Here is a 25,448-nt window from a genome sequence, read left to right on the forward strand (position 1 = left end):
ACATACTAGCTATGCCGGTTGATTGCCTGATGTACGGAGCAAAGATTAGCCTGAAGACGATGGTTCGAATCCTATCATTTGTGTAATCCGAATAGGTAGAGAATGACGCCGGAGAATAACCCGAAGGATACAGACGTCACGAACACCAGCGTATGATTAAAAATAACCTTTTCAGAAGCGTCACACTGCATATCCACGTTTGTTTGAATAGGGTATTGATTTGCTATTGCGATGATAGCTGTCTTGAGTAATAACCTATCAGCCAGAGGACGTGTCAACTTTGAGTAGCATTTGCTTTAGCAAGGTAACGTATCAATGCAGGCACAGGGCTGGGGATGTCGGAAATGACGAATGATGGCCTATAGATGATGAATATTTACTAAGCGATGTTACTCAATGCAGAAGACTCTCATGTAAAATGAACAATGCAAAGTTTCACGGGCTCACATGTTTTGATTGGTGGTGTGTTTTTGCATAATATGTGCAGTATCCTTCATTTTCTATTACACAACTCCAAATATTCATTAAGCACCAAACCCGAACACACGTCTTCAGATATCAGCCAGCAATCTTACTCAACAAAATGGCCAAGTGAATGTCAAATTAGGACCTCCAACGAACCACTCAAACCACTTTAGTATGCAGTACCACTTCACAGCCTCAAGTTATTTCGTAATGGACTCACGAGACATTGGCACCATTGTAAGCTTAGGTTACTATATAGAAAAGCATTAAGGCAGAAAATAAAAAAACACTATTTATACAACACATTTATCTAGTATTACTAGCCTTAAGCTTAAGAATCTAACTTTAAAAAAATATCATTAATGTCGCTAAGTAAAATTTAATAAGAGATAAAACTCTTGCGAGCTAGAGTATTATGGCGCCAGTACTGGTGTTAGTATTAAGCTTAACTTATGCAGGTTATATTTATCATCAAGAGAGTCAGTAAAACTGCAATAGCAAGGTCAGAGCAGGGCTACAACCAAGCCTTTAGAAGCTCAACCTGTGAAGAGCAGAAAAGTATCAAGACAATTGTATTGGGTGGACACGAATTTCACTCTTCGCCAACCAATATGGAAGGCAAAAGCAGCGTTATCTAGCAAGGATGCCCCAAAATAGACAGCAACGGACGAAGAGAACAATCTTCATGTGCGAATATAGTCTACATTGTGCTGTTCACCCATTGGCTGCATCAGAATTAACGCCGGTACAGAGAATCCTTTAGGTCTCGAGATGACAATATCGCGTGAACTTTGAAGGGAGAGCCAGTCCGTTTCTAGCTCGTTCAAAAGTCGGCAATGATCTCCATACTTCTTGGTTAGCCAAAGGAAGACCTGGGTGCTTGTTACGGTGTCGGCGAAAATACAACACAATGGCACAGTCAAGCGGATGCATACAACGACACAAAGTGTACCAAGGTCAGCTTGTAATGAGAATCGCGTTATCCGACGGCCGCCACCTACTCAAATATTCGAGGCTACCTATAGCTTAATAGAATCTATAGTCACTACAACTACACTGTTTTGCTTTGGAGAGTCTCATATTTGATCATCGGGACGCGCAGTGGCAGAAAAAGGCAGAACCCAGAATCTCGACAAGCGGGTATCGGAAAAACAGGGAATTTGGAAACGACTGGCACACAACACCGTCATTACGCACAACCAACTGAACCCTTGCGACACCAATCTCAATGACATCATGACAATTTCTACTAGGTATTTTAATCAACACAATCAACCCTTTCAGGTCCATCTAGCATACTAATATCAACAACAATGGCTCGTCAAACAGAGGTTACCTACCATCATCTCGATACTCCAAGGAAGGCGCGGGTTAAAGGCGCTGTTGCATATGCGCAGTTGCAAAAGCAGCGATATGGCATCGATTTCAGCTATCAGGATATCTTGTAAATCTGCCAAGTCAGCAAAACCCGTGGCTATGAGATACTCAAGTCGTCGTCTGATAGGATATTTCACAACGAATTCGAAGAGACTCGCGGCCGGAAGAAGCTCCTCACAGACGAAGACATAGATAAGCTTAAAAAGCTGATTTGGTCGGGCGATTTCGAGGCTCGCCAGTTGACTTGGCCCCAGCTACTTCCAGCCACTGGAATTGATAAACAGATCAGTCGTGCGACAGTTCGGCGAGCTCTTGGAACGCGACATTGGCGGAAATGCGTTGCTTGCCTCGTCGCGCATCAGCGTATCTGAGGCAAATGATGTCATAGGGGTATTTTTGGTTTTGCCGAAGTCTAACCTCCGGATGTGGGGCCGGATCCCCGGCTTTGTCCCAGGCGTTTGTGGTTGATGTTTGATGCTCTGTACAGGACGTCAGTGGATGAAAGCATGCAAATAAGTCACGTTTATTATAAATAGGATGCTTTGAGATCATTCAGAAATTTTTTGAACCAATATGTATTGTGATCAGGGAAAGTCTAGTCTATATAACTTGATGTGATATCTCCGTCGCTTGCAAACCCGCCCCGTAAACCGAACCCGAATTGTACTCCCCATAAAGAAAATGAAAGACAAATGCCATGGTATATGATGAAATAGAGTGTAAATAAACTAACTCAGACACCGCTGCAGGGTAGTAGAGGAGCTAGCTTAGAAACCGCTCAGGGGGTTGGGGTTGGCCCTCTGGAAGCCGCCAACCTTGCCACCTTGGATCGTGGGAGGAATTACCAACGTGGCTGACTTCGCAATGTTCTTCTGGTTCGAAAGAGTCTTATCCCCGTCAAAATTTTGGTTGACGACCCCCAACATTCCGTTCACGCAGTGCTCGCCTTTGGGCTGAGGGCAGTAGTACCAGATGGGAGAGTTGTCGACGACGGTGATCTGGTAGACGTTGGGGTTCTGGCCCTCGGCAGTGACAAAGTTGAAGCCAGCAAAGAAGCCAGTGCCATCAGCAAGGGGGTTGCAAGGATGAGCAAAGTCGGACTGAACCAGGGAGTGGTTGGCAGCAGTGAAGTGCCACTCAATGGTGTCACCGATCTGAGCAACAACATTCTCAGGGTCGAAGTGAAGTCCACCGCGTCCAACAACGACGGAATGGGTCACACCAGTGAGGAAAGTACGGGAAGGAAGCATGTTGCCCTCAGTAGGAGTGGGAACAGCAGACACGCTGGCGATGGCAGCGGCCAAGATGGTGAAGATGCTGGAAGCGTACATTTTGAAGTTTGTGGGGTGAAGAGAAGATGCGGAGAAGAGATTGTAGTGAGTAATTAATACTTCAATGGCAGTAGTTGTCGAAGAGAGAAGTGTGAGTAAAGGTGTGAGAGAGTAGTTGTGTTGTTGTGATGGTTGATTGTTGTGATGATGAGAAAGTGTGATGCTTCAACGGAACTACACTTCCTACTTATACATAGTTTCGATCCAAGCTCTCTTCTGCGCTCCAAACCAACATCGTGGCTAAATTTGCAGTTTGTCCAGTACAGCCTCTCGGTTGCTATCCTAACCGAGCAAGGTGCTAGTCAGTTGGTCATCTTGGGCATTACCAAATCCACCCGCCTCAGCACTAACATCGCCATCTTCCGAACCTCTAGCTGCGCTGGGTTGAATGGTGATTGGATGTTTCACAGAACCATCCCAATTTTAGGACGTTAGCAAGACTGACCAACACGCCTGGGCTTGGGGCTGTCAGCACCATAAAGGAGCTAGCTTGAGCCTGCGCCGCCACCGGCTTGGGCTAGTTCCGTCTTTTCAATAAGCTAATTGCTGTCAGCCACATCACAGCTGGTCCTATTATTAGGAACAGGGCACTTACTAAGTCGTCGAGACCTTGGACTATGAATAAAACACCTGCGATGGAGACAACGACGCCAATCTCATTTGACAAACAGCCACAAGTGCGTTCTAGCTGCATACAGCTACAGCTCTGGCAGTAAGCTGGCATGGGGAGCTATTTGCATTGTTTTGTTTTGTCTTGCTTGCTTGATGCCGCACCGCTTTACAAAGCATTTCTAGGAATAGACACGAGAGATGCGAAGAAAACGCAATTTTACTCAACGTCGTACAAGCTCGACCAACATGCATCGCCATTGCTTGGCCGAATCCTTCCAAGTCACAGCCAACAGCTTCATCAACACAACTTATCTACACCGCTTGAATAAACAAAAAAAAATAGAAACAAAAAGCTTCAATACTGAGATCCCTTCTACTTTCGCGATGTTGCCTCTTTTGGTCGCGACGTCATACCGTCCGCCCAGCTCCTCGGGTACCTTTTGAGTGGCGCCCAAACATCTACAGCTTCATCCAACACCCCGAATCTTAACCGGCTTACCCACGTGGAGGCACAACACAAGTGCTGACCCGGAGTTTACAGAGTTTTGTTTCGTTTCTTCAGTTCTTAATCTAGAGCATAAAAAATCAGGCCACATGCTAGTCTCATTACAGTATTCTTCCCTAGAACTGCCATTGCTCTGCTTCGAAGTGCTGACGCCTGACTCGGAGCTGTCGCCTTGTGGAGTAGCCTTGTCCATGCAAACAAGAGTTCTGCTGCTTCTTTGCCCAAAGCATCTGCAAATACGATAAGACAGCCATTTTAGCGCTTGTGCTACGAGGGAAAGAGGATTTAATAGTCCGTCGGGGATGGATGGAAGATGCAGCCACAAACACGGAGAGATTTCGCTGTGCTGCTGCAGCAAGGCGGAATGCCAAAACGCCTGATCCTACCCAAAGGATGACCGCCCAGCCGCCATCTGCGGAACCAGACGCAGGTCACTTTGCGGAACAAGATTGGCTTGGGCACTGATCTCGCGCTGATACCCTTGTGGTTGTATTCGTGCTATGGTAATAAGGTACACTTGATAAGGCAGCCAATCATGCTCATGCCCAGGCCATCCTCCCTACAGGGCGAACCCGTACACATCTTGACTAGTCGTGTGGGATTGCGCTGACCAATTCCCGCAGTCGATGCAACGCTTCAATAATCGTTGCTTCGCGGATTTGTTCTCTCGCTCCCGGAAAGTTGAACGGTCCCCAAGCACGAGTACCAGATGGTCCGGCGATTCCAATATACACCATGCCGACCGGTTTGTTGTCCTGAGTCCCAGGACCAGCAACACCTGTCGTGCCGATCCCCCACGTTGTCTCGTCGCCGTCAATGTTGGTGATTCGGCGAGCTCCTTCTGCCATTTGCTTCGCGACATCCGCGTGGATGACACCTTCAAGCGCGATGAGGCCGCCATCAACACCCAAGAGCTTTTCTTTGAGAGGCGTCGCATAAGATACAACTCCGCCTCGAAACACGGTGCTAGCACCCGACACAGAAGTAATCGCTGCCATGACGCCGCCAGCTGTCAAAGATTCGGCCACTCCAAGAGTTTGACCAGCGTCCTTGAGCTTCTTGACAAGGTCGGACGCGACATCATACACGGTTTCCGTGTTACGTTTGACTTCTGACGACACAGGCTCCATGCTTGTCTATCAAATAGCTGGGTGATGCAAATTGAGTGATTGAGATGAACAAGATAGTTTGGGACAGGTACTCTTCTAACAAGCAGCGTCTTCTCTCGGAAAGCATTGCAACAGGTTTTACTATGGCTTTTATACAAGACATTTGCATCTCGAGGAATGAAGTCCTAAGAGCCGCATCGCAGGAAACGGAGTTCCAAGGGCAGTCTGATGGGCTTTCTGTTGTTGCCTATGGATCACTAATATCATTCACCGATACACGTAGCCACAAGAGGACCAGTATCCTGCCGCCTAAAGATATAGATTTGCCAAGAAGTACCCTTTGGCATATCGTGTCCTCAATTTAATGATGATAATAACACATGTTCGTACTGAAAGGAGGTAGCAATAGTAGTAGCAAGAATGAGGTAGCTGTACAGTCTTGCGGAAACTAGCAATCTGTTACCCAAGTAAATTGAAGGTTCTTCATTTACATCTCGTCATACCCTCATGCACCAACAGTTTAACTCGCAAGCCATTCACTACAAAATATTACATCAAACCTGTTCACAGCAACACAGTCTTTTCCTCCCGAAGTCCTTATCAAGTGATGGTAGTAACGGCTCCAAGCAAGTTTAACAGCAACACAGTATCCCCAGCAGGAATTCCATCTTGCGATTATAACGGCCCACTAGGACTGGAAAGTCGACCGCGGGGAGGCGGGCAAGCGGAGGTCAGAAAAAGCGAGACCGCAAAATGAATAAGTGCATACATTCAGCGGTATGAGCACCTAATCGACTCATCAAGTGGTGCTTTTGTGAGAGAACCATATTCAGACAGTACCTAAATTTTATTATAAATATAATAGCAGTTACTATAAGCATCTAGATAAAGTAGCAGTTACTACAGCAATATAGATATAATAGCAGATACTATAGAAATCTAGATATAATAGTAGATACTTAAAAAAAACAGGCGTATAATTTAACGCGCGGGTGTTCGAAATCTTTTAGGTCTCGGTTTTTCTGTCCTCCGCTTGGCGGGGTCTGCCTCGCCTCAGGCCGTATTCAACTTCCTGCAGGGAAACATCTAATCATTTTAGGCAGACTATCTTTCGAGGATCCCTCTACGGTTTCACTGCATTGTATATGTAAACATTCGAGGCTTGGCACGATTTCAGCCTTAAAGTCACTATTGATATGCATATGCCAATCTGTCCTTACACTAGGGTCAGTTGCTGCCTCTCAGATTGACTCATAAACACTTTCAGTTCGAAACACGTTGCGTTTACTCCAATCCTTTCGTATCGGAGAGGTGTCCCATCAACACAGCGCAAGAGGAGAAGGTGCGTCGTAATAGTCTCAGTGCTCTCCTCCGACTCGTCCCATTCGGAAGAGGTTGTTCGACCAAAGAGTAAACAAAGAATTTGCGAGCCAGAGGGAACAAATCCTTTCCCGGGTATGTCCAATTTATAGTCCGGGTTAAAAGTGGCAAATTGTCCCCCAATCTGCAGCCCATACTCTTCAGTGGCTCTACTGTCGGTCAAAATGCTGGACATACCTGAAGCATCTTTCTGTGATTCCAAGATACTTGTCCATTCTTGACCGTGGTATACAACGCCAGAAGCGACGTGTCCGGAGAGCGACACCATCCCGCTCACCACATCACCTAAAAGAGGATCACCAGAATACTGCACATCGCTTCCCAAGAACTCAATGCCTTCTAGAGAGACTTGCCAGCACTCAACATCTCCAGACACGGATGCCCATGACCATGTTGGCATACGCATATCAGGCCGTGGGTGGCAGGGAGGCTCGCTGAGATACCAGAAGAACGTCTCTTCAAGTTCCTTCTCCCAGAACCCACAGAGATACTCTGCTGCATCGTAATCTTTTGCTGATGCAATCGCTTTACCAATCCCTGCCAAAGCGGGAAGTCTATCGGTGGTGACCGTAAGAGGACGCTTAGCATAGCCTTTAATTACCTGGGACCATGATTTGGTTGCGGGAGATCGCTTATACCAGTCTCGAGCGCCGAAAATGCGTGTATTGTTATCGTACCAACCGCATTCGCACCGAGTTTCTTCAAAGCATTCCCAGATGAGCTCGTTTTGCGTAAAGTGAAGCATCCGGCGCGACAACAACTGCTCCTGATACACCCAGCCTCGGTTCAAGAGTGGCCACTCAATGTCAGGATTCTCAGCGGCCATGGTATCGGCGCTGGATTCGATGCCGAGCCAAGTAAAGTGGTGCTTCCTACGACGTATAAAGATGGACTGGCCGTCTATTTGGGCGACATCTACGGATATTTCTTGAGGCGTGCTGTGATCTCGAAAGAGACTTTGATCGGGCTGGTCGCACCACGAAGCCGCCACAGTAAGTTCGGCGTTCGTATAGATGGAGGCCATCAGCGCTGCCTCTCGTTTCCAGTCGTCTTTGTCATCTTGAATGATGCATAAGCAATCGATCCATATGTACTCAATGCCTAATCGGCGTAGTACACGTACGACATCCTGCATCATCCGAGGCAGATATGCTATAGGCATGCCATTCTGCTTCCGATCCAGAAAATTCGACGTTAAGAGGGATTTGGCCGGCGTTTCTTTTGTCCACCTATGGCTCAGGGCGGCGTAGGATACAGCAGCCGCCTTCTCGACGAGCTCGAGGATATTACTGTCTGTCCGGCTGTCTCCTAGATAGAGTAACCGATTAGGCACAAACTCCGCATCACTGACTCGACATTCGCCATGAGAAGTCCGACACTCCGTTAGCCACTTTGCTGCCTGATCGAGAGCCTCGTTGTCTCCAGTTGTGCGTGAGAGCTTGTAGCCTCTGCATAGAACGACGTGCGGTAAGGGATCATCAGCAAAAAACACCGGCCTGTCCAACGGCGTCTCGCTACTACAAATCTCAAAGACTTGGCTGGTACCATCGGCACTTGTAATCTCCAGAAGTGGGCTCCCCGGTGAGTTTAGGTGCGGCTCCCACCTTGCCACTTCGAAGCCAGCGACTCCAAAGCTTTCAAATGCCGAGGCGAGAGCCTTGCACCGATCACAGCCGCGCTTGGAAGACTTGATTAAGTCTGCAAAGCTAAACTCGTGGTCGTCGCTCTCTTCAAACGCGTACTCGTACCGGCCGCCTATGTCGGATGAGAGTGCATGTGATTTAGCCGTCGGATTGAGCTCGAAGAGACAGACACCGCACCACTGCCGTTCTTTCTTCGGCAACAGAGACTTGAACAAATCGAGCATGGTTTCTGATGTCTGTATCCGGACTTTCGCACCCAATGAGAGACAATCGTCCCGGTGACAGGGGAGGGGGGACTGCAGTGGAAAAGTCTTCGAAAAGGGGAAATGGAGGGGCAAAGGCGTTTTCTTTTTCTTTTCCGAGTTGCCTTTTACTGTAGGGCGTCGAAGGAAGGCGTCTGATAACACGCCGAGCACTATTCCGGATTCCACATGGAGGGAGATGTTGACAATTGATCGGGTTTATGCGAGCGCTCTACAGGCGATATTGACTCGCGAGGAGTCTTAAACGCCGAGGTGCAAAATTCTGGACGAATAGTAATCGCTTCCCTAGTGCAAAAAAGGCTTCCTCTGCTGACGCCCACGATATGAGCGCGCTTGCGATGTTGCAGGGGGGCTGAGCGAACGATTATCCCATATTAAGGGGGCTAAACTAGGCACGGAGAAAGGATCTCCATAGGCCATTCCGGAGCTTGAGCGAAAAGGCACTCGTGGACGTATCCGATTTGCACTGATTGGCCAATCCTGCTTATGCGTCTCATGGCATGACCTGGAAGAGGTGCAAACCGTGACGAGTTTTGGATTGCCGAACGAATACACGGCTTATTTTGCTGATGGCAGCCATGGATGCGAATTAAGGTCCTTCTGTCTTTGGAAATCCGCACGTATGACCGTGGCAGGATCTGAAAAATAATATGTAAACGCACTTTTGTAGGCGCGTCGTTCTCCATCGCGCGCGCGTAAGTCTCTGCTCTGTCGGGAAGAGCAGTGTCTAACATGTATCCGGAGAGAACCAAGTCCAGCAAAGGCTCTGCGGTTACAGAAGCTATGACTTTTCACGAATATTCATGGTCAAGGATTTCTACTTAAGCATAATGAGTATGTTGTATTTTGGCCAGCATCGAACTGCCGAATCTTGCCGTTGCGGGAATCCCTAGGGCGGGCGTTGTAAGCATGGATGAAGTAGCCTCTAGCGGCTGACGATGGGATTTGCATCGCAAGATTTCCCGTTTGCAAGAACACCCTACCCTATGACAGGTACGATTACGTCGTTTGCAAAGGAAAGTAAAAAGTAAACAAAGATTTCGCCCGTTAATGCGATCATGCCCTTGTTCGGGCTCTAGCTTTGCTGGGCAGTATTTTCCGACTTTCTGCATCAAGGTAAGGCTCGTTAAAGTCTAACTAATCGAATACGATAGTATTAGCTGAAGAGTGAATGATTCTTGATTTGAATTCTCTCCTGAACGGCCGATGGATTAGGCAGAAACATTCTGAGTGCCGACGCTCCGCATGTATAAGACGCATGTCTGATATTTTCCTATGCTTAGCTGCTAGCCACCTGAGCTTATTATGCAGGCCTGCATGTTCTAATACAACGTGGCAGCGCCATCCTGCTGGAATGGGGATTATCACCAAAGCCAGCCAAGCGGGGGACAGAAAAACCGAGACTGAGAAGATTACGAACACACGCGCCTTAAATAATACGCCTATAAAACCTAACTCTTAAGCATCTACTTTGGAGTACTATATCTATATTTCTCTAGTAACTGCTATTATATCTATATATCTCTAGTAACTGCTATTATATTTATATTCTCTATTAAATACTACTATATCTATATTTCTCTAGTAACTACTACTACTTAGTATTATTTATATATTACGCCCGTTTAATAGTTTAATTGGGTGCTTATATTGCTAAATGTATGCACTTATTCATTCTGCGGTCTCGCTTTTTCTGACCTCTGCTTGCCAGCATCTTAGCTGGCACCGAATAGTCTGAGGATTGCTTCGTATACTAGACAAGATACAGCAAGTGATATGCGAAACGCCCGGCAAGCGGCATTGGCTGTGCATAGTCAGCCTCTCGCGCTTCAAGGGCTAATTTTCCGGTAGGATGAACGCGTCTGACGCTTCACACCATCAAGGTAGCTCACCTGAGGCCGAAGTGGTCGTGGCCGTCAGAGCTGCAATGGTTGCTTGCGGGTTATGGATCGTCGCTTCAAAGCTGCTCTTACAGCTCGCTCATACACGCCGCATACCCGTATTGGGTGTGAGGCAAAATGTATCAATCTCACGATTCGGGACTGTTACCCCAAGATGTTGGAGTTGCGGAGACACAAGCGGCGCACAAGGACGCTCTTCGTATTCATACCAGTAATCACAATTTATAGCATGAGACAGTCACTCGAGAGAACCATCGACGGAGAGACAAATCACACTCGTGGGTCCATGGGTTGCTTTCGTGAGCATGGCCGCATGTTCACGCCGCTGGGGCTTCAGTGCTTTGAGCGCGACCGAGGATCTAGAGCATGTGGGGGATCAGCTGTGCTGATTTTCCGTGTTCGAATAGCCTTTGAGCTCACGGACTCGTAGCTCGTCGATCCGGGCCACGACCGATGACTGGGATAGGAGCGACGATTTTGCCGGCATCCCGTGCCATTTCTTCGGAACGTGCTCAATTCCTGAACTCCGGACTCCGTTGCCTGCCTCTCTGCCTCTTCTTTTCCTCGAATCAACTTGGCACTTGGTTCCTAGATTGGCGTATGATCCCGTTGGTGGCAAAATCAACCAGGCCTAACTTGAAAGGTCGAACAAATTATGGGGATTTGGCCCCCCTCGCTAATTTAAGGTCCCTGGATGGTGACTTTTGTCTGTTCCTGACATTTTACCGTAGCATTAATGACCACCGCTGAGTCCGGCAGGAATGCATCGTATGGATGGCTCAACTCTCTATTGGAAGAAGAAGCGAACTGTATCTATTCTTGAGTAACAGGGCTCGTACGGCTGACAACTACAACTCCAGTCTGACTCGGGATGCTCGGTTTTATTTTGACCGACTTAGTCGCGATCCTCTGGCAGCCAAATCTCTGATCGTTCTCGGCTTAATAGGGAGTAGTAGCGAGATGTTGAAACCGGCAACCAACCAGGCTTTGATCCACAACGGCCCCGTGAGCTGGTGATGTCAAAGATGGACATGGAAAAGGAAAAAGGACTACGGATGCGTGTAGGGAGCACCCCAGTTGGCGATGAGTTTCGTAGTAACTGCATGTATACTCAGCACATTGAGTGGTGCAAGGATCCCATCTCGAGTGTAACCCGTTCGACGATGAGATGAGCGTTCCATTCTTGTTTACTCAAAGTCAGCGGGTTCGCCCTGACCGATAGATGAAGCCTAAGGCGCCGGAATCTAGAAAACGACCTGAACTTGTACGTTTCCAGTAGCCATGCGAGGCGCCGAGTTGACGAGTATATGGTTTCCGGTTAGGCTGGTCGGTTGTGTGGGTTTCATGGTTACCACGCTAGAGCTGTCGAGGGACCTCCATAGGGGATGGCTGTCCGTACCCTGGCAATTCCTACTCAACTTCGCATCGGACCGATCTCAATGGCATGTTTCAACCTCGCAAGTTCCGGGGGGTGGACTATAGTCTATTGCTCTGACTATCGCTGAGAAGCTTCATCCATGAGAGCCGAGCAGGCGGCATACTGTAGAGCTGACAGTCCCGCTCCCCACCGGATCCTCGTCCGCAGTCGTCATGGATCTTTACTGTAGAAGGGGGCCCGAGACAGATATATAAAGGCCGTGGTTGAAGCCCTTGATTTCACGAGAGCTCCTCACGCCAACCGGGTCAATCACATCTTAAGCCAACCTCTTCGACACATTCACAATGTTGTCGATTGCTGGCACCCTCCGTCAACTCGGCCTCAGCGCCCTTGCTGCCGCCGCAGCTCTGTCTTCTCTCAGCAGTGCCGCCGCTGTTTCCACCTCCAACATCCAGGTCCGATCTCTGGAGGAGCGTGCTGCCGCCGGTAACCGCCTGGTCTTTTGCCACTTCATGGTTAGTAAAAACATATGCTTGACGAGGCAATACAAGGCTAATTGAATGTCCAGATTGGCATTGTTGGTGACCGTGGAAGCGCTTCCGACTACGATGGCGACATGCAGCGAGCCAAGGCTGCCGGTATCGATGCCTTTGCCCTCAACATCGGCACTGACGACTACACCGTCACCCAGCTCAACTACGCTTACCAGTCTGCCGCCAACAACGGCATGAAGGTCTTCATCTCCTTCGACTTCAACTGGTACCACCCCGGCAGCGATGCTACCCGTGTTGGTCAGTTGATTGCCCAGTACGCCAACCAGCCCGCCCAGCTCCAAGTCAACGGTCGTGTTTTCGCTTCTTCCTTCGCCGGTGATGGCCTCGATGTCAACGCCATGCGCTCTGCTGCTGGCACCAACGTCTACTTCGTCCCCAACTTCCACCCCGGCCAGTCTTCCAACGCCAACATTGACGGTGCCCTGAACTGGATGGGCTGGGACAGCAACGGTAACAACAAGGCTCCCACCCCCGGCGCCAACGTCACTGTCGCTCAGGGTGATGCTTCCTACCAGAGCTGGCTCGGCGGCAAGACCTATCTCGCTCCCGTCTCTCCCTGGTTCTCTACTCACTACGGCCCCGAGGTCAGCTACAGCAAGAACTTTGTCTTTCCTGGTGGCGCTCTCCTGTTCAACCGATGGCAGCAGGTCCTCCAGCAGGGCTTCCCCATGGTCGAGATCATCACCTGGAACGACTATGGTGAGTCTCACTATGTTGGACCTCTGAGCTCCAAGCACGGAGACGACGGTAACTCCAAGTGGACCAACGACATGCCCCACGACGGTTTCCTTGACCTGTCCACTCCCTTCATTGCCGCCTACAAGAACGGAGACACCAACGTCGCCAACTACATCCAGACCGAAAAGGTTGTCTACTGGTACCGTCGTAACCTGAAGACCCTCAACTGCGATGCTACCGACACCACCGCTGGCCGACCCGCCAACAACGACAGCGGCAACTACTTTGAGGGTATCCCCAACGGCTACCAGACCATGGACGACAATGTCTACGTTGTCACTCTCCTCAAGTCTCCCGCCACCTTGAGCGTCACCTCCGGTGGTAACTCCCAGACCTTCAACGCCCCTGCTGGTGCCAACATCTTCACTGTCCCTGCCGGCCTCGGCAAGCAGAGCTTTGTTGTCAACCGCAACGGCCAGAACATTCTGTCCGGCACCTCTCTGATGGACATCACCAACGTCTGCGCCTGCGGTATCTACAACTTCAACCCCTACGTCGGAACTCTCCCTGCTGGACCCTCCGACCCTCTCAGCGGTGATGGCCTCACCTCCCTGGTTTCCGGTCTCCGTGTCACCACCTGCCAGCCTCATCCTTCTCTGGGCACCAACCCTTCTTCTCCGGTTACTCCCCCTGCCAACCCCACCAGCAACTCTCCTCCTCCCAACTCTCCTCCTCCCGCTTCTCGCACCAGCAGCGCCCCCCCTGCTGATCCCACCAACTGCAACGGTGGTACCAACGCCGCCGGCCAGTCCGGCAACTTTGCTGGTCTCTGCAGCTTCTCTTGCAGCTTCGGATACTGCCCGGTCGGACCTTGCACTTGCACAAGCTTCGGACCTGCCGGAACTCCTCCATCAGGCGACGGCCGTAATGGTTGCCCTCTCGCAGGAGAACCCGACTCGTATAAGGGGCTCTGCTCCTATACATGTTCGCATGGGCCAGTATATCTTTGTCTATTTCGAAGTATTATTGCTAACTATTTTATAGATACTGTCCCGAGGGAGCTTGCCAGTACTGCTAGATGTCCGGAAGTGAAGCTATTCGCGGAAAGGTACGTACCTCGGCGAATCACCGGATGGTGTGAGCTGGAACCGTTTGCCATTAAGGTAGACATAATATCTGTATATAAAATGAATGCAAATGTATATTTTGATGATGCATCTGGTGTCCTTTTGAGTGTAGCATGTGAAGTCGTTGTGGTGTGGAACTTCTGGCCTGTGCCGGTAACAGGAGGGGTGACGATTATTTTCATACCTACATTCAATTCTTCATGCTACAGTCTTTACAGCAAATGTGTGAGTCATCACAAAAAAAAAAAAAAAAAAAAAAAAAAAAAAAAACTGAGCCCTGATCTTCTGTAGTCGTTGAGTGTACATCTATCTGCCTGAAACTGCATGTATGTGCACACAAATTTTGATCCTCCTTACAATGGAACTCTTCTTTAGTCATTGCTCCGAGAAAGTCTCTAATTTCGCGTATTTTGACATTTGATTATTTTCAAGAGGTAGTAATGCATCCATCAAGAAGAGATGTGGGCTTTGAGTGGATTGTATCAGAGTCATACGACCTGTCAGTTGTAGATAGGTGAAAGTGAACCAGTATAAAATATGGATACAGCTCTGCATTCATCTTGCTGGTTCTGGATGTCCACAGGGTGGCAATGGATTTTCTAGTCTGGATCTGATAGCAAAAAACCTACAAGGGCGGTGATGCCATAGACGCCCGGAACCTGAGCGAGGCTGAGCGATGCAAATATTGTCGCCAACTGGTGGAGGGCGCTTTTCAACTTTTGCGTCTCAGATCTTAGGATTATCTAGAATGTTTCGAAGCGTGGGTCTGTAGGTGCTGAGACTCGCACGCTCTTGGGGCACCGCTTTGGAACCGATGGATGGATAGAAAGAAGTCACGTTGAAGTCAAGGAACATTGCGCATTTTTCTAAGCTACACAGAGTGGTTACAAAGAGTTTATGTTGACGTTAAGTAATATTGCGTACTTTTCCGAGCTACACGGTAAATACCACATCCTACCTAGGGATAGTAGGGACAATATGCGTGATAGAGACACAGGTACCTATACCATCACAGACAACCTAATAGGCCATTATTATTCGCAAGTACGATCTCCATCATGAGTAGTAGCTATCTGCTGATGATACAATAACAATAACAACACACAAAAAAAAATGTAAAGAAAAAGAGCGAGCCAACAGCTTATAACAGTCACAGCCAAGTGCCAGAAGTGACTGGCGTAGCAGGAGCAGGCTATGCAGGTATTGAGCTCGCTTCATAATCCACTATTAACATTATTCTCTTCAATTACAAATTGAACTTGGGGTTGATTACGCGTCAGAAAGCTCACCATCTCCTTACTATCATAAAATACTCAAGAGAAGTCATCATAGCTTACTTGTACCTTGGGAATAGATCTTGTAAAATGCCAACGTAATATCTTTCCTGGTTTTACGCTAACCTACACAAATATAAATTATAAGATAGGCAAGCAAGCATCATTGACCCTCGGGGAACAGCTGTTACTTTGAGGAGATACTTTACCAGTTCTCTAATTCCTGTATTGGCTTATAGTTAATAATTTCATCCCAGCATAGTAACTGTATTGTTTGTTTCATGACTTAGCCGTTGGTTTGAGTATATTACAATCTGATATATAACGTTACTAGAATAGACTTGTAGGATAGATTAAGTTTGTATTGATTAATACCTCAATATGTGAAATTACAGCCTTGTGATTTATTCAAGCTGTTCTAACGTAGTGTATAAATCTGGTCCTTGAGGTGCCCAGCCGAGTGATTTAGCGTTGTTGCATTGTATGAGCATGTTACCAGCAATATATCTGGCGGTAAATCCTGCGTCCTTGTACGCAACAGATTTAGTCTCGGAGGATGCGATTTTGCCACGTCGGGCTTGGAGCTTAGCAAGTGCAGCAGCAACTTTTTTGCTTGGCTCTTCACTGTAGATGCCATTATACCAGTAACGATAAACGTCTTCTGGTTCATAATTGTTGACAGTGTTGAGAATCTTTTGATATACGAGCATCATGAGCGAGACGATGTCGTCGACATGAACGACCCCGAATACCGAAGTGCCACTGCCAACGTAAACACCAAAGCCGAGAGATTCTATATTTTGCGTCATGTAGTCAATCCACCTTCCTGGGGCAAATGCTGAAGCCAATCCTATAGATCTGCCAATGTGGCGTTCGCTGTGACCATAAGTGCCACCGGGGCAAACGAAATACACCTTTGCCTCCCCTTTATTAGCAGCTGCAAATAGTAACTCGTCACAAGGCCCATTTGGAAGATTCGCTGCAGTGATGGTTCGGACATCATCTGGATTCGCGTCATCAAACGGATGGTCCGTTGGTATATAATCCCCGGATTCGCTGTTGTCGACAAAGTTTCCAGCGCCACTGAGATGATACACAACTGACATCGTGCCCGTCTGAGACTTGCGTGTACGTACGCCTCGAAGAATTGCATCCGTTATTGAAGGATCCATTGAGCTCGCAAAGTTGAATATCAGTGAATGAGACGATGCTAGCTTCTCAATTTCATGAAGCTGGTCGAAGGTTCCATGGACGACAGTGGTGTTTCCGAGATTGAGCAGGGCTCTATCCAACTCAACACTCCGAAGATAAAAGGTTATTGGAATCTCACGATATTTTTCACGGAAAGATGTAATAAATGCTCCTGCATTCTAAGTTAGAACAATTCTCTATAGCTGGTGTTCAAACTCACCTCCAATCTGCCCAGACACTCCGAGATATAGTATAGTAGCCATTGTAATGAGAGTCCAGTTGGAAAGCAATGTATCAGTAGAGACTCGGGTAGTCTTTAGTCTTTAGCAGTTTTTTCCAGTTGGTAGTCGGAAAATCGTTAAATAAAAATGAAATTTGTAGTGTCGGTTCTGATATCTTTTATAGTTAATCACAGATGTATTAACCTGTTAGACTTAATGGACAAGGTGTGTATAGCGTGCTGTATTGCTTATCCTAACTGGCCCCACGCTCAGTAAAGTTCTTGGCGACCATTCTCTTCCTAATACACGCCATGTACCAAAGGTTGCTAGTGCTTTGCTGACGAAGCTATAGTAGAAGTTTCATATGAGATGACAAATTGACTGAAGATAACTCTTTTCTCTTCCTGGGAAAAGATCAAGGTTCTCGAGCAGCAAAGAACAGTAAAGAAGCGCCGCGATATCCTATCGAAGTAAGTTGCATTATGATGGTGGAGGTCTATATTAACGCCTCGCTTACCGAACAGGATTGGTACTATCTAGTACATGTATTTATGACATCCCGAACCTCTACTAGAGGTGTCGCGCACTCTGCTAACATGCAGCTAGCAAACGCCTACTACCTCTTTAAGGTTCGCCTTGGAGGGCTGAGATCTCAGATACCTGCTCCTACCTATTTAAGATCGGTCTATGTAGAGCAATAGCTAAATTAGGAAATGTTAATTAGAAACGCTAATGTAGAAGCCGCCCTACCTGTTATATAACACTGTGCTAAGCACTAACAAGTTTTATAAGTAGTTGATGTAAATGACTCGAAGAGGCACAATTGTTTTGCGTACTTGCCGTCGTTTTGATATTACAAATTTTGCTTCCTTGATCGTACTATTCATTTGTTTACAAAAAAATCGCGCATTTACAAGAAGAAAGCGACCAATTTAGTTGTGAGCTTTACTCTAGGGTCAAGAATAAATGGTTAACGAGCGACCTATGTCGACTTGTTCCTTATGACAGATCGGTCCGTAGCTGATCCAGGTACGTCCCTACCGATCAGGCGACCATAAAGCGTTCGGAACGTAACAGCTGAGCGCTCACAAGGGTGTTAAAAGGCTACCTAGGTACTCTGAAATGCTGTTTCAGGGCTGCTTGGAATGCTGTTATTCTTCAAGGGGCCAATACTCGACACGACTGCAAGGATGGTTTTTGGCGTCCTCTAATAGCCTCGATTAATGTTATACGATATGGCTGACGAGTTTACGGATAATATTAATAAATTGAGCGCTGATTCCTGATCCCTGCACTGATGAAATCACTAGGTATTGCATTACACCAGTCGAACAATGCTGTATGCAATTGATGGTGACTGAAGGACGCAGAGTTGCTCGAGTCGGGTACATGTCCTGGGTAGACTGTATCTGCGCCGCAATGTACACTCCACAGCTGTTCTCAGTGTAGCTATAATTGTATGAGTAATCACTTCAGATGATGAATTCTTCTTGTGGCCCCAGAAGAGTTGTCGATGCAGAACCAGCGGCACCAAGCTCAGCAACAGCAGCAGCAACAGCAGGCTCAAACACAAGCCCAAGCCCGGGCACAGGCACAGGCACAGGCACAGGCACAGGCACAGGCACAGGCAAATTACAATGGCGAAAGATGTCTATTTTTAACCAAATAATCCCATGAATGTTCCCATTTATTGTTTGACTTAGTTCAATGGTGACGCATGAAATCGATAAGTGATTACTGATACTGGAGAACACGCGATAAGCACCGGCGAAACAGAGTGCCCGGAGCTATGCGCAGACCATCAAGGTTCTCAACACCAGAATATAGAGTGTCTTTTCCCATGGAAATCTGCAATCCGCGAAGCTGACGATCAGAATCACAATCGTTCAATCTCTCAAGTCTCTGCCAGAGATTGAAACTGGATGAACTGCCCAAGACAGGTGAGATGCAATGAATCCAATTGACGATCTGATCTATTGTGTCGTTTCGCTAATGATTCTGACCAAGATCCTCACATTGCAATGCACAAAATTCGAAGCATCAGCGCCAACTTTGCAGCATCAACAGCTGCACCCTTCAAGAACCGCGCCCCGAGACAAGAGACGGCCGCCTTCGCATTGTTCCGCTAGCGTCGTAGCCAAGACGGGAGGATCGCACATGCCTCGCATTAGTTCAGAGCTCGTGATTGGGCTGCTTAATTGTGCACGCATTTGATGGCGAATGACGACGAATGATGCACCGGCACTTACGAGAAACCTTAATCTAGTGGCGCCGTTAACGGACGGCCAGTGGAAGCCCGACAAACCTAACGGAGGGGAAACGTCATCTCGCCCATTTCACCATCACCGCTACTTGAAGCATCGAAGAGAAGAGATATCCAACCATGGCGTACAACGAGCTATACCAATACTCCGTCGTCTCGTCGCTCATGGAGGGCATCGGGGAAACGGGGATCCCGTATAGCGAGCTTGTCACGCACGGCAACCATGGGCTAGGCACATTTCGCCGGATGGCCGGGGAGATGATCTGCCTGGACAACGAAGTCTACCAGATGAAGTCTGATGGCTCCATTGTGACGATTGACCCTTCAACCGGTAACGATGTAGCCCCTTTCGCCATGGTTACACGCTTTCAGCCTTCCTTCACCACAAGCATTGCGTTCGATAGCAAGCAAGGCCTCTCTGACATCATGACCACACTGTTCCCAAAGACCAAGAATCGCTATTTGTCATTTCGGTTGGACGGCCTTTTCAAGTCAGTCGCTGTACGAACCGCAGATGGGCAGAAATACAAGCACGAGAAGCTCAGAGAGCTGCACCAGCGCCAAACGACCTACGAATTTACCGATGTCCGAGGAAGCCTCATTGGGTTCCGATCACCAGAGTTTTTGCAAGGAGTTAGTGTGGCGGGAGATCATCTACACTTCATTTCCGACGAGAGAGACCGCGGCGGCCATGTACTGGATTGCAAGTCTGCGGGAGAAGTCCAATTTTCTGGGTCGATAATGAGCACTGTACATATGCAGCTCCCAGACGATGATGAATATAATGAAGCGGACCTCGAGCTTGATGATGATGGGATACGCAAGGTTGAGGGCTGAGCGCGCCATTGTTGATACAATTACTACACAATTGGTTGCGTGTGCAATGGATTTATGATGAAACAAAATTAGATGTATCTTCTATTGATCGTTTCTATCTCAAGGGCCTGCCAATTCGTTATGGACCATGTTGAGACGGCCTTTCGGTCCATCCTCAAGAGCTCACGCCTTTTTGGCTGGTAGGGGGCCTAATTGACAATAGATGTCATGAGTTCTCTCCGTCGTCGCCTCTCGACAGCGCCTTCATCAAATCTGTCAGTAATAAATCTTTGATGAATCGCATTGCCAAACATCAAGATACCGCCGCGTTGACCTATGCTTACTCTACGGCAAACTCAGAACTTACATGTAGACTCTCAACAGCCCATCGAGATGTACAAGGTTCCATTCGCCTACTCCACAGCTGTTATCAGTGTAGCTATAATTGTATGAGTAATCACTTCAGATGATAAATTCTTCTTGTAGTTCATACATTCATATATCATCATGCCATTGGATGGGGAGTGGGGCACCTCCAGTTGTGGTCGTCCCAAAAGTGAGTTTGTTCTGAAGAAGTGAATGATGCATGGCTATGGCTCAGCCCAAAGTGATAAATGCTGGTTCTTATGCACAAACGTATGTAAATTTTCTATCCAGATCATACTTACGAGGGCGTTCTTCTCCCAACATCGCTATCACCATCACCATCATCAACATCATCATCACAGACTGTAAGCAATCTCCCCGTCTCAACCCCTTACTACTATCAGTATCATTGCGCCTTGCACCTTTTCTTCTATTTCATACTCGTCTCCGTTCCCGTCTTGGTTATGTCTCCTCATTCTCACAATTTTGTCTCCATGTCGTGCTAACAATTTGTAATCTAGTCTATCATCTCCATTTGGGATTCTTTTGTAAGCCAAACCCAATTATCCACAACACATCGCCGATCACCCAACTAACTTAATTGAACAGAAATCTTCATCATGTCGACCGTACGTTTTCCCTTTGCAATTACAACTTTGTCTCATGGTTACGCATATTTGTCCACTATTGTTAATACGTCAAACCTAGACGATTTCCATCAACGGAGAAGCAGCCGGTGATCTTGCCACCACCAACAGCAGCAGCAACAGTATGCCAATCACTTTCGATACTTTGTATTGTGGCTAACATCTTTATAGCAGACAACCATGTACCAGCAGCTGGCTCTGGCGCTGGGAGTTTGGGCCGTGGTGGTAGCAGAGGAGGAAGACGACGGCGACAAGGGCGAAGACAAGGGCGGCCGGCACCCTGGAAAGATGGTATGTTATCAATCGACCCTGCATTACAATATGTAACATTCTAGACTCACACTTTCACAGCATGTCGAAGAGTTCGCGGCGGCGTGGTCACCGTCCCAACCATCATTGGGCGTGGCCAAGGCGGGGCACTGTCCCGTAAACAACTAATAGAAGCTCTGAGGATGGGCACCGTGACCCCAGAAGAGTTGTTGATGCAAAACCAGCGGCACCAAGCCCAGCAACAGCAACAGCATCAACAAGGAGCAGCGGAAGAAGAAGAGGAGCAGCAAGAGCCAGAGATGGTAGAGCCGCAGGAGCAACTCGAAGAGCTCCAACTAGAGCAGGAAGAAGAACAAGTAGGGGGTGATCTTTAGTGTATGGGCTATTGTATACATACACATGTGATATGATATCATTAATAGTTATGTTTATTGGTGATGCCTTCTCATTCGCCCACACCACAATCCTTATGCATGGTGGCAATATTTCTTGACGCAAACGTATACGCTACGTATGGCAGCGCCCGATTGTGTTTTGACGCTCTTGAATCTAATATTTTAGTTCATGTGACATCATTGAGCTGATTCAAAGAATAAATGGAAGCATTCATGGATTACAGAGTATTCGCCTCAAAAATGGGCATCTTTCGCCATTGTACTTTGATTCATAGCTCATCTCAACAAATATAAAACAAAAAAAAATCACCACCAACTGGTGACTCTCTGTTCTCCTTCTCCAGCTTCTTGTCCTTGTCCTTGTCCTTGTCCTTGTTCTTCTTCTTCTTCTTCTTGTTTTTGCGCCTGAGCTTGAGCTTGAGCCTGAGCTTGGGCTTGTGCCTGGGCTTGGGCTTGTGCCTGAGCCTGCTGTTGCTGATGCTGATGCTGCTGCTGCTGGCCCTGGGTGGACACAACGGCGCCCCCTCTGCTACCGTCACGAACACCTGGGATCCTCACGATCCCACCGCGAAAACGAACAGGGCCTATTACAAGGTCGTTAGTTTGTTGAGATATAGTTAGAAGAAATGTGAAGCAAAATACCTGCTCCTTGGCCACGGCTACGACCTCGGCCACGCCCTCGGCGAGCGGCCGCCTGCTCACGTGTCGTTGGCGCCATCAAAGCTGCCATCAGCTCCTGGTTTCTCAACAGCTCTAGGAGCTGATCAATTACGGGCATTCTGGCACCATTTTATTAGCCAATGGCCCTGAGTCTCAAAATTGGACATACTTACGTTGATGATGATGATGGTGGTGGTGGTGATGATAGTGATGGTGATGGTGATGTGATGATGGTGATGGTGATGGTGATGGTGGTGCTGACACAACTTGAAGAAAAAACTTGAAAACAACAACGTGACTATACTCTTTCTTGTCAGTCAATTGCCAAATGATGCCAATGTTTATCATGACGCTGGATGTCCGAATGCAAATGGAAATCGAAGCAGGGGGGAAGGAGATGGGGGAGCTCACACTTTGGGGGCATGCCGTGCATTTGAAGTCCGACTATAGAGAGCGTTGCACTCCAAAGTAGCAACACAGATGGCACGTTCATATATATATGCCCATCCACCGATTTTGAAGTCCACTTTCCACGATTTGGAATGACTGGTACACCTATTGAAGTCCAGAGGATACCCATGGACCTTAGTAGGAACCTACCTGGATTGATGCGTCCGTGACGCTCACGTCATCCGACCAGCCTCGCCAACGTGTAGAGTCTATTCAGGCTGTGTGTTTCGAACGCGGCGATAGTGATATATCAACAAAGTTCTCCACAGGTTTTACTTTTCTGAGTATGGATGTAATCGTGACAGTGGTTCTCGGAGAAGTAGCAAACGTAAGCAATGGAGGATGATGCTGGTGCTCGAAAGTTGTCCATACTTGTATACTCATGCAGTTTCTTTACCGTCTGCGTTTTCACCGCAACAACGTTATGTCGACCGTTTCTTAAGGGAATTCCTATTCAGCACCAACTTTGCTATTCAGTATCCCGTGTCGCAAACAATATCGAATGCTAGCCGAAATCTATTATAGTAGTAAATACTAGAAAAGAATAGTTATAGTAGAAGATAGTAGAGATATGTAGCTATAGTAGTAACTACTAGAGGAATATAGCCATAGTAGAAGATAGTAGCAACCTGCTGCTGAGGCTGAGGCTGAGGCTGAGGCTGAGGTTGAGGTTGAGGTTGAAGCTGAAGCTGAGCTTGGAGCTGATGCTCCAATTCCTGGTGTTGTTGTTGTTGCTGCTGCAGCTGATTCACGTAGAAATGCTGCATTTGTCCCATCTGCTGCTCGGAGCTTGGTCTTGGTCTTGGTCTTGGGCTTGGGCCCTTGCCGCTTGTCGTTGCTGCCTCTGCTGGAGCTGGAGCTGGTGCTGGTGCTGGTCAGCCTCTAGGGCTTGTATACCTCCACCAAGGAACAGATCATATTGATGGCGCGATAAAGCGCCGCCATCAGAACGCCCAACAATGCCCTGGATAAACGTTCGACGGCGGTCCTGGGCGTCCTGGGCGTAGCCACCTCGGTGGCTTTGTACTATATAAGTAATGTATTGTTAGTTTATTATTGTGAACGGCAAAGACAACGGGAATAAGTTTCATACCTCCTCCTCGGGCTCCTCCTCGGCCTCTAGTAGTTCCTCTGCCCCGGGGGGCCAAACTCCCACGACCAGACTCTGATCCAATAATACTAGTATTAGCTGCCTCTTTATTGAAACTGTAGGGCATTATAAAGACTTACGGTTGTTGGTTGTGGTGGTGGCCGGAGAGCCACCACCACCCACATTCTCGGAGGCCCCAAGCGTCTCCGGGAGCTCGGCAAAAGCATTCGTGCGGCGATTCTATTTGTATGTTAGTGTCAATGGTCGTGAACTGGCACTAGCCAGTAACCAGAGGGCAAAGGTGTGTTGGCGAAGGTGGGAACGTACGTTAGGCATGATGGTTTTCTATTACCTTATGTTAGCAAGAGTCTTTCACGCGGGAGACTTGGGCAAACTCACAAAAAAAGAAAAACAATCGTAAAATAAATCAAGTCTACGTAGCATAATATTAGTAAGGTAGTAGGGTTCCCTCTTTTTAACAGACATGGGACTCAAAAGTGTCCCGTCAGTGAATGTCTCAAAAGACATCTCTTCATCATCCAGCTCGTCTTGAGAGCTGAGAATGACTCTGGAAGACTCCAGGGTTGTCATCGCCTTTGTAGACGGGAATGCCATTGCCTCAGTGGGCAGGATTGCATTTGTCTTCGTCTCATCGGACGGAACTGCCATCGCCTCATTCGGCGGAATTGCATTTGCCTTGGCCCCATTGGACGGAATAGTCTTCGTCTCTTTGGACGGAAAGGAAAGGGATGGAAGAAGGGGAGAGGGGAGGAGACTCTTACTGACAGAAGCCGAGCCTTCACCAGTCACAGAGCAGGACACCATCATCTGCTTCTTGTTGGGTTCGGCCGGCTCGTTGACGATGGCCCTTTTCACTCCTGATGGTCTGCTGGCTTATCGTCGGCCTTCCTGAAGAAGTCGGAAATCCGCTTCTGGCGGGGGAGTTGGGTCTGTCGTTTGTTCTGACGAGGCATCTCGGAATAGTGGGAGAGTGAGGGGGAAAAAAGGGTAAGCTGGGCATAAAGATCATATGAGGGCTCCAGATTACTGGAGCAAAAACAGAAAGTGGTGATGTGAACGGGGTTGTCGAATGCGAGACGCAAGAATTTTCTGTGATGTCGAAAAAGAGAACAGGAAGAGACGCGCACGCGACGCTTGGATTTCAAGAGTTACGCCTGCCTACCAGGTAGTACCTACTGACGGGTCAAGCAATTCCCAAATGGTTCCTAAATGGGACTAACGTACTTCTTCACCGTCCTGTTTCTAGACGATATGAATGCATTGACTGATACAATTACAATGTTCTGTCCAGGATGGTTTTACAAACTTCGACGCCGTCCGATCTACCGGCATCCAAACGGGTCGAACGCTACACGAAATTTTGCCCAGTTTCACCAAGAAGAAGCTTCTGACTTGCATAGTCCCTAAATCATATTTGGTGCTGTGAAAATGAGGAAAACCCTCCACGAGAAAACTACGATC

At 47.8% G+C, this 25,448-nt stretch overlaps 9 protein-coding genes across 9 annotated transcripts; 3 read left to right on the forward strand and 6 right to left on the reverse strand.

Moving 5' to 3' along the window:
- Positions 1 to 2,609: 2,609 nt before the first annotated feature.
- On the reverse strand, positions 2,610 to 3,173 carry T069G_02417 (uncharacterized protein; the record flags this gene model as incomplete). Its single annotated transcript, XM_056169627.1, has 1 exon — positions 2,610 to 3,173. The coding sequence occupies one exon, from the start codon at positions 3,171 to 3,173 to the stop codon at positions 2,610 to 2,612; it is 564 nt and encodes a 187-aa protein (XP_056030519.1).
- Positions 3,174 to 4,877: 1,704 nt separating this feature from the next.
- Positions 4,878 to 5,420, reverse strand: T069G_02418 (competence-damaged protein domain-containing protein; the record flags this gene model as incomplete). Its single annotated transcript, XM_056169628.1, has 1 exon — positions 4,878 to 5,420. The coding sequence occupies one exon, from the start codon at positions 5,418 to 5,420 to the stop codon at positions 4,878 to 4,880; it is 543 nt and encodes a 180-aa protein (XP_056030520.1).
- Positions 5,421 to 6,615: 1,195 nt separating this feature from the next.
- On the reverse strand, positions 6,616 to 8,646 carry T069G_02419 (heterokaryon incompatibility protein (HET) domain-containing protein; the record flags this gene model as incomplete). Its single annotated transcript, XM_056169629.1, has 2 exons — positions 6,616 to 7,679; positions 7,737 to 8,646. The coding sequence occupies 2 exons, from the start codon at positions 8,644 to 8,646 to the stop codon at positions 6,616 to 6,618; spliced, it is 1,974 nt and encodes a 657-aa protein (XP_056030521.1).
- A 3,662-nt stretch (positions 8,647 to 12,308) lies between these two features.
- T069G_02420 (glycosyl hydrolase family 71 domain-containing protein) lies at positions 12,309 to 14,274 on the forward strand (the record flags this gene model as incomplete). The annotated part of the gene is made up of 3 exons (XM_056169630.1): positions 12,309 to 12,479; positions 12,533 to 14,190; positions 14,241 to 14,274. The coding sequence occupies 3 exons, from the start codon at positions 12,309 to 12,311 to the stop codon at positions 14,272 to 14,274; spliced, it is 1,863 nt and encodes a 620-aa protein (XP_056030522.1).
- Positions 14,275 to 16,001: 1,727 nt separating this feature from the next.
- Positions 16,002 to 17,051, reverse strand: T069G_02421 (uncharacterized protein; the record flags this gene model as incomplete). Its single annotated transcript, XM_056169631.1, has 2 exons — positions 16,002 to 16,960; positions 17,009 to 17,051. The coding sequence occupies 2 exons, from the start codon at positions 17,049 to 17,051 to the stop codon at positions 16,002 to 16,004; spliced, it is 1,002 nt and encodes a 333-aa protein (XP_056030523.1).
- A 2,341-nt stretch (positions 17,052 to 19,392) lies between these two features.
- Positions 19,393 to 20,109, forward strand: T069G_02422 (alpha-acetolactate decarboxylase domain-containing protein; the record flags this gene model as incomplete). The annotated part of the gene is made up of 2 exons (XM_056169632.1): positions 19,393 to 19,763; positions 19,818 to 20,109. The coding sequence occupies 2 exons, from the start codon at positions 19,393 to 19,395 to the stop codon at positions 20,107 to 20,109; spliced, it is 663 nt and encodes a 220-aa protein (XP_056030524.1).
- A 965-nt stretch (positions 20,110 to 21,074) lies between these two features.
- Positions 21,075 to 21,745, forward strand: T069G_02423 (uncharacterized protein; the record flags this gene model as incomplete). Its single annotated transcript, XM_056169633.1, has 3 exons — positions 21,075 to 21,083; positions 21,273 to 21,392; positions 21,437 to 21,745. 3 exons carry the CDS (start codon positions 21,075 to 21,077, stop codon positions 21,743 to 21,745), a joined length of 438 nt encoding a protein of 145 aa, XP_056030525.1.
- A 327-nt stretch (positions 21,746 to 22,072) lies between these two features.
- On the reverse strand, positions 22,073 to 22,544 carry T069G_02424 (uncharacterized protein; the record flags this gene model as incomplete). The annotated part of the gene is made up of 2 exons (XM_056169634.1): positions 22,073 to 22,350; positions 22,409 to 22,544. 2 exons carry the CDS (start codon positions 22,542 to 22,544, stop codon positions 22,073 to 22,075), a joined length of 414 nt encoding a protein of 137 aa, XP_056030526.1.
- A 1,080-nt stretch (positions 22,545 to 23,624) lies between these two features.
- Positions 23,625 to 24,302, reverse strand: T069G_02425 (uncharacterized protein; the record flags this gene model as incomplete). The annotated part of the gene is made up of 4 exons (XM_056169635.1): positions 23,625 to 23,902; positions 23,970 to 24,041; positions 24,107 to 24,206; positions 24,294 to 24,302. 4 exons carry the CDS (start codon positions 24,300 to 24,302, stop codon positions 23,625 to 23,627), a joined length of 459 nt encoding a protein of 152 aa, XP_056030527.1.
- Positions 24,303 to 25,448: the final 1,146 nt, after the last annotated feature.

This window comes from Trichoderma breve, chromosome 2 (genome assembly GCF_028502605.1).
Source record: "Trichoderma breve strain T069 chromosome 2, whole genome shotgun sequence".
Classification (NCBI taxonomy): domain Eukaryota; kingdom Fungi; phylum Ascomycota; class Sordariomycetes; order Hypocreales; family Hypocreaceae; genus Trichoderma; species Trichoderma breve.